Source organism: Saccostrea echinata, unplaced genomic scaffold (genome assembly GCF_033153115.1).
Source record: "Saccostrea echinata isolate AGI-Se365-2 ecotype Australia unplaced genomic scaffold, CSIRO_AGI_Sech_v1 ptg000010l, whole genome shotgun sequence".
NCBI lineage: Eukaryota > Metazoa > Mollusca > Bivalvia > Ostreida > Ostreidae > Saccostrea > Saccostrea echinata.
In genome coordinates this window covers 10044290-10058018 of record NW_026889759.1, presented here as the reverse complement: position 1 = coordinate 10058018, position 13729 = coordinate 10044290, and the positions used below count along the sequence as shown (strand labels likewise).

Here is a 13729-nt window from a genome sequence, read left to right as displayed (position 1 = left end):
ATCAACACAAATTTGTTCAGATCATAGCCCTGCAGCCATGTTGGAGTCACAAAAGGGGGTCAAAATTCTACATAGGAATTAGCTCTAGAGCATCATGCACGAAATTCATTTGAAATATTCTAGCATGTAGTGTACATTCAAATTTGTGTAAATCATGACTCCTGGAGCAAGGGTGGGGCCACAATAAACCAGGTCAGTTTTAACGAAGTAATTTGTAGGGAAAATTTCTCAAGAACAACAGGGCCAGAAGTACTTGTATTATTATGTATTATATATGTAAGTTAGTAATTCCTGACAAGGTGTTCTGTCATTGAGGGCAAAGACTAGGTAAGGAGGGAGGAATATAGTAGTTTATGATATAAACCATGGCCTGAATAGCTCAACGGTTGGAGCACTTGACTAGTAATCCAGAGGCTGCACTGGTTTGATTCCCAGTATAGCCATTCATTTTCATTGTGTATTTGTGTTTTTCATTTCTCCTTATCTATTACACACATTATTGAATCATAGTACAGTAAAACAAGGTTACATGCTAAAACATGTAATGTATTCACACTTGCAGTAAAGTGGTTTTCATTCCCTGTAGTTTTAAAACAAATTAAGAACTTGATGAATAATAATTCTAATGAACAACTTTTCTGTAGTAGTGACAGCTGACTTGTTTGCAATTATACTGCATATAAATCATAGAAAGAATCTCATTTAAGGGCAAGAGTGGATAAATATAGTTACTATATACATGTATAACATGAAAACTCATCATCATCTTCAAATTTCCTTGACGGTATCTGCAGCGAATTCAACTTCCATACAAACTGTGACTTTGGGGGTATTAAAAGTAGGGAGGGTTTACTATATTTAACATCTTAAATTGCACTGTCACAATGTTCTCAAATGTTTTATTCTGTTTAATTATTTCATACTGCTTCTTATGCAAGTGCATACAATAAATGTGTTCACTATATAATAAGCACATACGTATCAAACCTCCACAATAAAAAAAAAAAAAAAGAGTTCAATTTTCTGTATTTAATATCAAGTCTTTATTACAAGACAATTCCACGAACTGCCTCAATATCTAATCGACAAGCACTACCAAACAGAGATACACTGATGGTATATCTAACTTATGTCAAAATTACAATTAAGAAAATTTCCAAGTATAACTAACGAGGTATCTAATATTCTACACAATATGTGATGGTTGAGATTAATGGATACAACCCAATTTTGTTACCTTTACTTTTTTTTGGCATCAGAACCCTTATACCATTATAATGCCAAATTACAGGTGACAAATTATGGCCATAAAGAAAATCATACATGTATTTCATTTAAAACTGAGTATTAAAAATTGAATAACTGTAGATAAATATATGTATTAATTATTATAAACTTTGTTCTGGTACAGATAAGTATATCTTTATTTGAACGCTCTCTCTCTCTCTCTCACTCTTTGAATAATGTTTGTCAATACTGTATAATATACAAAGGACACCTAAACACAGGATTATTCAATTTGTCAACACCTACACTTTAATAACATTTTTTATCAGGATTCATTATTTTCTGTTGAAAGCAGATATAAATATTGGAATATTCTTTTAGGAGTTTTTGAACAAATAATGACAGTCAAAATGGAAGATATTTATTTAGTATGAAATAGACTTCTCAGAAAAACCTTGTTCTAAGAACAGTAGTAAAACAAAAAAATGCATGACCACCCATGCACTGTTATTATATACATTCAAGTTAATAGATTCTTTGACAGTCTCTTAATTGTGTACATCCCTCAAAAAGAAAATACTGGCTCTTGAAAATGTCATGTACTTCCTCACATTTTCAGTCTTTATGCATTGCCTACTGTGACCTTGACCTTTAAACTCCATTTAACTTACTGGGAAATGTGTCTTATCACACATAACACATATTATGCCAAGGAAAGGAGGTAGTCTAAGAGTGTGCTTTACCACTTATTGGAAATGTGACCTCATTCAGGCAGGAATACAGAAAAGCCAATTGTAAATTTGTCATGTCAAGAATATGAAAAGTAATATTGGATTATTCTGCATTATAAGCACTTCATTTTTTTTTTTACATTATGAAGATTTACTAGCAAAGACAAAATCTTCAACCTTTTTTCAGATGTCAGAGTGAGTACTTTTAATCTCTGAATGAAAAGATAATTTTGGGAACAATTTTTTAAACAAAACAAGAAGTCTGTGAGCCAATGCTCACTAATAATACCCCCGCTCTGATGTGAATACGCAAGTTCAGTTATAGACAAACACAGTGATAATCAGAAAATTGACATTGGATTAGTAAAAAATGAATCCCAACATATGGCATGCCTAAACAAACATTGTGTTAAGATATCAAGCACCTGCAATGAGTAGTTGCTGAGAAAACTGCGACCAAAATTTGTTATGTATGGTACAGACAGATGCAGGGATAAACAGGAAGTTGACACCAAAATGAATCCTATTATATGGCATGCCTAAACAAAGATTGTGCTAAAATTTCAAGCATGTGCGATGAGTAGTTGCTGAGAAAACTACGACCAAAATTTGTTATGTATGGTACGGACAGACGCACGGATAAACAGGAAGTTGACATCGAATTCGTACAAAAATGAATCCCACCATATGGCATGCCTAAACAAAGAGTGTGCTAAAATTTCAAGCATGTGCGATGAGTAGTTGCTGAGAAAACTACGACCAAAATTTGTTATGTATGGTACGGACAGACGCACAGATAAACAGGAAGTTGACATCGAATTCGTACAAAAATGAATCCCACCATATGGCATGCCTAAACAAAGAGTGTGCTAAAATTTCAAGCATCTGCGATGAGTAGTTGCTGAGAAAACTACGACCAAAATTTGTTATGTATGGTACAGACAGACGCACGGATAAACAGGAAGTTGACATCGAATTCGTACAAAAATGAATCCCACCATATGGCATGCCTAAACAAAGAGTGTGCTAAAATTTCAAGCATCTGCAATGAGTAGTTGCTGAGAAAACTACGACCAAAATTTGTTATGTATGGTACGGACAGACGCACGGATAAACAGGAAGTTGACATCGAATTCGTACAAAAATGAATCCCACCATATGGCATGCCTAAACAAAGAGTGTGCTAAAATTTCAAGCTTCTGCAATGAGTAGTTGCTGAGAAAACTGCGACCAAAATTTGTTACGGACAGACAGACACACAGACAGACAGACACACAAGGGTAAAACAGTATACCCTCCTCTCCTTCGGAGCAGGGGTATAATAAAATTAAGCTGGAATTTCTTAACTGAGGAATGTACAATTGTTAAGATGACCAGAACAATAATTCAAAGAAATTATCACCTTATAAACTTTAAAATCGAGTGAGATTCTTATAAAAAGAAAGTCTACTAATTAAGTAATACAAGTGTGAAAATAGTAGTGATATGTGAAATCTCTGTGACTTGCGTCAACAACAATATTGCATCTCTGATGTTGGATGATGGACTATTTGAGAATTCCTGAGAGAGTGACTAGATATTACAGCTGAAGACAAACATAAAGACAACACACAACAAAGCTGAAAACCGTATACATATATATATGATATAAAAGTTATCTAATGAACACGATGCACTCTACCAAAAAAAAAAAACAAACAAACAAACAAACATTCAAATGTATAAACCTAGAAACATTATAAAATATAAAACCACAAAGCAGATACAATAAATATTCTTAAAAATTTACAAACACAAACAATTTGAAATGTGATTAAAAACAACCACAATAAAACAGCATGACCTGTTGGCTATGACTGCAGCCAATCATATTGCACAATACATAAACATCTCGGGACAACTATTGTGACTATTGTGTAGCGTTGTAACCAAGAATGAAATATCACAGATTTGTGGTAAAAGCTAAGGAGATTTTTCTTAAAAATATGGCAAACATAAGAATTTCTAGTCTATCTAGAACTTTTTTTCAATTTAAATGTTCCAGAAATGAATGCATTTGAAATATTCCAGTGTACATGAAAGAGGAGGCATCATCCTTGTCATTCTAACATTTTTTGTATTAAAAAAATATTACTGAATCTGCCAAAATCATCACTGTGTAAGACTAAACAAATCTGGGTGTCCTGTCCTTCTGTAACTTTGTCTTGCTTTGGCTCTCATCAGACTTTCTTTCCTCTATAGCAGTTTTTGTCCCCCTGCCAGCATTAGACAACTTCCTCTCAGTTTTGGGCTTGTCCTTTTCTGAACTACCTTTCTCTTTTTCTGACAAAGTCTGGGCTTCTATTTTAGATGCCGAAGACCTACGTCTTCCACAGGTGGCACAAGAATAGTTATGCGATTCAGATGTAGCCAGAGTAGCCGATGGCCTGCGAGATGGGGAAGTCTTCTTATTGCCTGCATCTTCCACTCTTGAGACATCTGTCAGTTTCTTAGGTTCCTGTGATTGCCCAGTTCTACGGGGACTTGTAGCAGACCTAGATCCTGTTCTACTTGGTATAATGGCTGCCTTCCCCATCATTATCCCACTTGGACCTTTTGGGGGCCTCTGGTTATCTCGCACTGTCTTGGAAGATTGTATTTGTGTTTTTGGACCCAATTTTGTTCTGGTAACAGCAGGATTGGTTGATATTTTACTTGGACCTTCTTTATACTTGGCACCGATTTGTAGAGACTTTTTATCAAGTTCTGGTTCACTGCCTGTGTCAGGAATTCTAGGTAGCCCTTCAACACTGGCACTCATAACATCAACATCTGAGTTACCTGGTTCTTCCTCCAAAAAACTGGTTTCTGGTAAGCTCTGTCTGAATCCTGGTGGTGCTGAGGATTGCCTTTTTTGAGGACCTCTCAGATTTGGGACACTCTGAGACAGAGATCTGAAGGGAGTGTATGGAGCCTGAATACTTGGCACTGCTGTTGATCTGCTGGATCTCAATGGTACATTGCCTGCCAAGATGGAGTTGGCATTCAAGGATGACAAGGAATAAGAGTAATAGTTGTGACTGCGAGGAAGAACTGGGGATAAACTTGAGAGAAGTAAAGCTGAGGAGCTGATGGAGGATTTAAATGGTTCCGTTGGGGGTTCAGAAGAGGTTTTCTTCCCCGTTAAGTCACTACTAAGGCAATCAGTAGATGAGGCTTTCTTCACTGTATCATCAGTAACTGATTTATCATGAACATGTCCTGAAGTGTCACTTTCACCTTTTAAAAGTAAATTATTAACAATGTCACCCTCACTGGATGATGATGAGAGTCCTTTAGGTGTGGTATCTGGAGGTCTTAGTTGATTTTTGCTTTCTTCCTCCATTTTACTCTCTTGTATGGTAGACATATTTAGCATTATAATCGAGTTTCCTTTTGCTGTTGAACCGAGTGTTGCACTTTGACTTAAAGATTCAGCAGAATTCTCTACAAATGCAATGTTTGTATGTTCTGAATTGAATTTTTGTTGAATAGTTTGGCCACATTCAATGGACTGTGGTTGATTTTCTTGGTCAAAAGATGGTGGATTTGCCACAGGTACCAAAACTGGCTGACCTTCAATGGTTAAAAGAGGAGTCTCCTCTTTGGCAGTGGAACCACTTCGAGATATTTCATCATTCTTTGAGGAATTTGTTGAATTTTGTTCAGCTTTCTCAAAAGTCTCATTTTTTGACATTGAATGAGGTTTTTTAGTATCTTCTTCATGGGATTCACTTCTGCCAACATCAACAGTGATTTCAGTTTCTATTGGTTTCTGTCTATTCAAGGTTGGTCTCTGTATCTGTGGTGAGGACCAAGGACTTGTTAAGGAGGAAACTCCTGAGGAGATTGAGGAGTCGTCAGAGTCCTCTGGAAGTGTAAAGGACACCTTTGTTTGTCTTGTTATTGGTGGTGTCATTCTTTGCACGGGGAATTCAGTGTTGCTTACAGTTGGGTAAGAAGATGTCATTCTTCTCATGGTCTCTGGTAAGGATGTGGCAGCAGAAGACGGATCACCTTCTTCCAGATCTGAATGACTCTGGGTGACTAAATCATCCTTTACTGCTTCATCCACAGGATCATCCTTTACTGCTTTATCCTCAGGATCATCCTTCACTGCTTCAATGATAGGATCATCCCTTACTGCTTCAACCACAGGATCATCACTTACTTCTTCCTCCACACTGTCTCTGGGCTCATCAATTAATGACGCAGTGTTAATTTTTTTGGCAGATTCAAAAAATGTTTCACTACTCTCATCTGATAAGGATTTAAATCCTTTTGAAACATGAGGTTTTTCTTTAATTTCTGACAAGGATGATTGCCTAGGAAGTTTGGGAGATTTCTGAAGCACATTTTTTATGGAAGACAAGGACAAGCTGTCAGAAGAAGACTGGCGTTGTAATGGTGGAGAGGTCTTTGATTTCTTATCTTTCACAGAATCAGACTTCTCTGTTTTGGTGCTGGAAGGAAAGTTAGCTTTTAGTCCTTTTGCTGTTGCAATAACAAAAGACTGTAAGGAAGGCCCTATGGATTTGAGGTTTTGGAGGGCACTTGTTCGGAATTTGGACTTGTCTGAGGGCTTAAGAGGATAACACATCTGTGGCTTTGAGTCAGTGATAGGACTGCTCTCTACAATCGTAATAGAGGGCACCAACATCTTCTTGGCAGACTCTGGACTCAGGGCTAGATCTTGTGGGGGGCAGGGCTTCATTATGATAGGCCGGGTCACTTTCTGAATCTCCTCCTTTATTGGTAAACTCTGGAGACGATACTGCCTGGCTAATCGCTCCACTCCTACAATATAAAATGATATTTTAACACAATAATCAATGATTTTTTGTGTAAAGTCAAAACCTCTTAAATGTTTTTTTTGCTGATATTACTTGATATAAAGAAATTTCTTCTGGGTGTAAAAATGTTAAAATTCTTGCAGAAAATACAACCTCATGCCAGAGAATTAACGTGTAAAATTTTCCCCATTGAAACATTTTTTTTTTAATGATAACCATCAAAATCATGTAAATTTTGGGTAAGTACATATACATGACAAATGTGCATTGGAACATATCCTTTTCTGTGAATATAAAATTTTTGGGGAGCACAGAAGCTGAATATGACAAGAAAACAACCCACTTATAGCACAGGGTGGTGTTGGGGTCTTAAAAAAAAAAAAAAAACTCGATGATTAACATTTGGACAAGTAGACTCTTCTTTTTATATAAGAAACTTCACATAGTAAAAAACAAATGATAAAACTTTAAAGGTGCTTAGACACAGATTTGAACTTAATATTTTCTCAAATTTTCTGTATAACATCATGACTTATATATTGCAATAGCATTTCATACCAAAATATAATTAAAAACTTATTTTATCTGGAAATTACTGGAACTACGAATTCCGGGACATGTTTGATTAACACATCTTTGCACTTACACAAATTTTAACTTTATTTTGTTACGTATTAATGAAAAATATTACATCTATAATCCAGAAAAAATAGAGTAGAAATGTTCGACAGCAAAACCAACTCACCAGTATTGTCAGTCCGTGCTCTGTGATGTGTACAGAGTTTAACAAATTGAACACACCCATGAAACGTAAACTGTTTTTGTAAACAGGGCACGAGCTCTGTTATTGTTAATGTTTACAATTCAACAGGTGTGTTCAATGGTGTTAAACTCTGCACACACCACTGAGCACGGACTTACAATACTGTGAGTGGGTTTTACTTTCAAACATTTCTACTCTGAATTTTCTGGGTTATAGTTTTAATATTTTTCATTAATACACAACAAAATTGCCACTTTTCTTAAGTATTAAGAATAAAATTAAAATACGTGAAAGCGCAAGGATGTGTCAATCCAACGCGTTCAGAAATTCGAAGTTTTAATAACTTTGAGAAGAAATAAGATTTTTGTTATATTTTAGTATGAAATGCTATAGCAACATACAAGTCATGAAATTATACAGACAATCTGAGAAAATATTAACTTCAAATCTGTGTCCAAGCACCTTTAAGGCTACATGATTTCAAAATTATTGATGTCAGCTATGAATGACCCCAGTTAATGTTAAAAAAAAAAGCTTATAATACATGCATTCATAAACTTACACCACAGTTCACTGAAATAGAAAATGGTAAATAAAAGATGGTTTATTTATAATTCGGGAATGAAATGGTTCATATATATATATATATATCTATATATATATATAGGGAAAAAATCAAGTCTTTGGCTCACTCTTGCTTTTATGGACAAGCCGCTGTCTTGATGAATCAATAACAATCAAGTTTCATATAAGATAAATATCTTCTTCAACTTCATGTACATCTACTATATCTTCTACACGGGAGTATAACATACTTCTAAATAACTAAGTACCTCAGAGCTAACAATATTCAGCAGCTATTGACTAACTCGTCTACTCATCTCACTTCAATCTGCTGGCTAGCAGAAAAACTAAACCTAAGGCTATGATCTTCTGACTAGATAATGCTTAAGTGTGAAAATTTTAAGAACATACTGCAGATGAATTCTTTTAAAAATCTTTAAAATCCAAATCACTTAATCTTCATCAAATAATTGCACATGTATAATGACCAATGAAAACAAATAAAATTTGTTTGATAAAGTGATATGTTCCTGGACAACTACTAATTTATGAACATTAATTAAACAAACATAATCAAAAGTCTACATAATTTGCTTTCAAACAATGGTATAATAATTTATGTAAACACCCAGTTTCTATATTCTACAATGATCACATATTGTCTAAAGAGATCTTGAGAGGAAAAGTTCAGAACAAATTTGGGGACCAAATCTGACATTCTGGAAATTAAACAATTACCAGACAATGTATGAATTATGAATAAAAGTATCATGGTGCACATATTACAAAAGCATATATGGCAAAAACGCATTTTATAGAGAAACAATTGGAGAAAAATAGCAGTCAAAAAAAAAAAACAGAATGAGAACACTGCAGGACACACAAAGGTCAACTGAGGTCAAGGGTCAACAGGCTACTCAAGGCATCAAGATTCAGTGCCAACTAATCATGCTTCATTACCTGTGTGCCATTAATACCAGCCAAAAGTGGTCTCTCCTACAATATTATGTGGTACTAGTAATTCAGTGATTCAATAAACAATTCTAATTTCTACATCAAAATGATAGCAAATTTTAACTATATGGATATTGGTTGACTATGCACCAAAACCAATTCTGAACCTGCACAATCAATCATTATTATTTTGTGAATTCAAAAGCATTCTTGTTTTATAATATTTTTTTTTAAATCAGGAATGTAAGTTTTAAACATGCCAACAAATACACATTAGATACATGGTTGCATGCATGATATTCCTTACACAATGCATGCTGTTTCTATAACACCTGACTTTGGAAAATTCGGAGAACCCTATCAACTGTAGATGCAGGAGCCAAACCAAATGAAAAAGGTGAAAAACTGGGGGTTTAAGGCTACTAAATAGGATTTAATTTTTATTCCTCTACACAATGATGAACCTTTGTCACTTACAATTAACTGTAATAAGAACAAATGCTTTGTGTTGATGCTTAATTCTATTTCAAGTTATAATGTATACGTAATTACAAATGGAAAGATCAGAAGCAAATCTGGTTATTAGCAGGAGGTTTAAAAACAGATTTTTTTTGTAACTACCGAAAACACCCAGTTTGGAGGCACAGTGAGATGGAGTTGGTTTAAAACATTACAACATGACTTACATTTACACGTAGCCGAGGAAGTCAATTTGAACTGTAAATCAAGATGCAAAAACATTGTAATTAGTCAAACAACACAGTTAAGAACACACATTTCAATCTGGAGTGAAATTAGATCAACACTTACAAAATAAACCATTAGTTACACATTAAGTCATTCAACAACAAAAAGGCATTTATTAATAATCATTTTGTTTAATGCATTGTACGTCATAATTGAAAAAAAAATCTCAAATTCTATTCTTAAAAGAAATATAGCAAAAAAAATACAAAATGAACATCAAAGTTAGTAATAGTGGCAAGTTGTAATATTTATGTATGACCTAGAAAGCAATGTTAACAAACAAATTAAAATCTCTATTATCATTTACTTCTTAGCTTTTTACATTTTTATTCCATCTATGCAACAAACACTCTTATAAGTTTAACATCTGCTTTCTAAGTTACGGTTGATAACTAAAAGTACCGTTAGTGTTAGGGGTGAAACGATACACCTCCTTCACGGTTCGATACGTATTGTATAATTTTGTCTCGGTTCGGTTATTTTCGATACGATACATTTTGATAGAAGGAAACAAATTCAACGTTGTTTTATGCTTTCTTTTTCTAAATCTAGTCACATATTTTACGAATTTTATTTGCAAATTAACTAGAAGAAATTGATTAAAATTGTTTGACTGTCAAAAATTATTTTACAAGCTATCAGTCATCAAACATTTACGTTTTCTATACTTATTTATACTGAGTAACGTGTTATACCTTATGCCAAACCCGACTGAATAACGATCCCGACCGAAAAATGAACCGAACCGAAAATTAGAGATTTTGCACCGTGTATCAAACCGAGAAAAAATACCGCGGTGCATCGATACCGCGGTGAACCGTTTCACTCCTAGTTAGTGTATAAACACAGTCAATGAGAAAAGTTGAAATGCTGTAAATGTACTTTTTTCCATGGGATCATAATTCTGTGGAATCACCATTTCTGTTCAACTGCGAGTAGAAAATTATGCATGTTTCTTGGACTGTTATTAAATGTCCTTAATGCATTTTAAGTACCGTACATTGTGATAGATAAATTGTGACTGTGTGACATAACAGAAATTAATCCCATGCAGAAAAAAGTACAGCTGCAGTAAGACATATCACAAAATTCATTCATTCCTGTTATAAGCATTTTCCAAAAGCACCATTTATTATGGCTTCAAGCATTATGCTGCAATTCTTCATTATAATATACATGTATATTGTCTTTTATGTCAACATCTAAGTTGAAAGATACCAGCTGACAGTGTACATGTATTAACAATGCTTATATGTAACTGTCTGCATAGGACACCTTATCTACTGCTGCATATTACATAACCTTGTGAAACTATCTTTTGTACAGCTGTACATAAATCAAATCTAAACTAACAGACCAAATTTCAAATCTGGTTACATTCTTCTTTTTATTAGCAATTCTCATGTTCTCTGACTACAGTGTGTATATTTTTTTTTTATCACATGTTTATCTCTCTACCAGTGGATATAACTCATTGGATGAATTTTTCATATCCCAAACTTTGTATTTCAATTCTTCTAGATCAAACAAATTTGTGAGTGCATTTGTAAACAAATAAACAAAGTGGAATTCAGAAAATTCAATCAATGAAATCAATAGGAAAAAAAAAACAAGTCTTACTTTTTCAATACAAACTATTTTTAGAAATGTGATACTGTTGACATTACATGGAATAAGACTGCAGACAAGAAAGAATAAGGGGACAAAAGCTATTAAACCATGTGATAAAAAATTCCCATGGTCTTTGATTGGATATGATTTTTGTCCATCTTGGATGTTTTTTATCCCCTTGCCAAAGTCTCAGGGATAGTAAAAACACATATTTTCATGGATAAAAATCTTATCCAATGACAAATCCTGGGAGATCCGATCTATAAAAAGTTACATGTGTTTTATCATCTATTCATATTCTTAACATGCAAGTGAATATTCTGCATTTTTCAAAATACACCAATATCCATGCCTATAAACACCAGTATACTATTCTGGCAAGCACAACTATCCACAAGTCTTGATTTTACTTAGCATATTCAATATAATCACATTTTCAGTAAATATGATATTTCACATGCAGCTTGTTACCTAATACTTATAAGAGCCATGCATGATATCCACACGATCTGCAGTTCAAGGGAGAAAAATCAGTAACAAGGGAAATCACTCAATCACATCAACTCAGAAAATTCACTTAAAGTGAAAGCACACACAAATCAATGTAGAAAATTCTTCGAGACAAAGTGAAAGCACATAAACGAGCAGGAGTAACTATACTACCTTTGCAAGTTGTTGAAGAAACAGAAGAATTTGCATGCTGGGAAGAAAAAGACTCGTCAGGAAGATTAATATCTGTGAAGTCATCATCGAAGTTTACATCGGCACTATCATCTGAAAGGGTCACTGATAAAACTCAAGGCCATGCAAAATTAAAACAGAAAATGCACAAGATTTCAAACAATTTTTCTAGCAAGCGTGCTGTCCAAGTGCTTAATTGTAATTTAAAGTTATCTGCTACCTAATAAAAAAGAAGGAATCAATTTAAATGTTCATATTTTTACAGGTTATGTTGTGTTTTTTTTTTTTAAATAAAATTTCACAATTACAAATTGTTTAGATGGGAAAAACAACAGTTTTAAACTTAAACAGTACAAGTGATAAGCACCCCAAGCACATATAAAGTCAAGGCAAAACAGAATAGGCAACAGTATAAAAAAAACACAGCTGACATTGTTTCCTGATTTTCATAGAGGACAATACAAACAAACACCATCCAAATATGTACAGAACACTAAGCATGCAGGCTACAAGAAATAAACACCATCAACAAAGAATCACACAGGAGAGGGATTCACAAAACTCTGTCCTGAGAACAAACACTGTTCATACAGATAGGTTATTACAGTATACACACATATAGAGTAACAAACACTTATTTGTACATGAACATGCTTTAAAATTTATTACATAATTATATTTTTTTCAGAATTTCTGTAATATCCTATGGTACATGTAAAACAAATTAAAATTTAATGAAGAAGGAAATTTACCAAAATTATGCACTGACTAATGTTTTAAAGAATGTTATAATCATACAGTCCTGGAAAAAAAACCTATGTACATGTACAGAACATTAGTATGATATACTCAAGTATAAAGCCAGATACCATTTCATTACATTTCCTCAAAGACAAGGATAGATAAGCAGCATAAACAGAGAAGTAACAAGACAACGCTGCTATCGTGTGGTGTTAAAGCTACATTGCTAGAGTGAGGTTAATTTTGTTACCCTCGGACACAGCTGGGGGTGAAGAACTTTTCTTGTCAGTGCTACCAGGTAAAACATAATCTGTTTCAGAGGTCTGGAATGAAAATATCTATCATGGCATCAAGTGTATCAGTGATATTTGATATCCTCCAACTTTTCAGTATAAAGTTAATTCAATTCAAAGAATCTAAATTTTCTCCACTTCAATTTACTCTTCAAAAATATAAAGATGAGACAGCTCTTAATTCAATTCTCCAAGATAGTCGGATCCAAAATCTTTTTTAGAATAATAGCACTGGTATATGATCCATTGTAAGTGTCATCAATGTCTAAACCCACAACGAAATAAGTTTTCACTGCTCTAAATAATGTGATCACCACTTGTTTGAATCATTTCACAATTAAAATAATTAGATACAGAATTCTCTATGTAAATATGATAATAACTCTATTTATTTTGATATCATTATTAAAGTTTTGTAAACTTTTCTCCAAACCCAGAGGATAACAATAAAGTTGTAAGAGGTATGCTGTCTACTACAGAATTCAAACTGAAAAAAAAAGTCTGTTGGAAAAATCACATAGTCAGTTTTTCTAAGTATCTATAGTGTAGGAGTGTAGGAACTATTCTGAGAAAAATCCTGATGAATATCTCTGCCCAAACCTTACA

General features: G+C 33.9%; 1 protein-coding gene and 1 long non-coding RNA gene across 3 annotated transcripts in view; both read right to left on the bottom strand.

Moving 5' to 3' along the window:
- Positions 1-1009: 1009 nt before the first annotated feature.
- The window catches only part of LOC133184348 (uncharacterized), a 32284-nt gene continuing 19564 nt past the window's right edge, over positions 1010-13729 (bottom strand). For both annotated transcript variants that reach the window (XM_061319392.1, XM_061319393.1), the window contains exons 28-29: positions 13081-13153; positions 1010-6773 (exon numbers count right to left, since the gene is read on the bottom strand). In XM_061319392.1, the coding sequence (XP_061175376.1) occupies positions 4123-6773; positions 13081-13153 (2724 nt within the window). In that variant the 3' untranslated portion in view covers positions 1010-4122. The remainder of the gene's footprint in view (positions 6774-13080; positions 13154-13729) is intronic.
- On the bottom strand, positions 9056-12202 carry LOC133184349 (uncharacterized). Its single transcript, XR_009720812.1, has 3 exons — positions 12072-12202; positions 9737-9767; positions 9056-9092 (listed from the first exon to the last, which is right to left on the bottom strand). It is a non-coding gene; the product is annotated as an uncharacterized LOC133184349 (long non-coding RNA).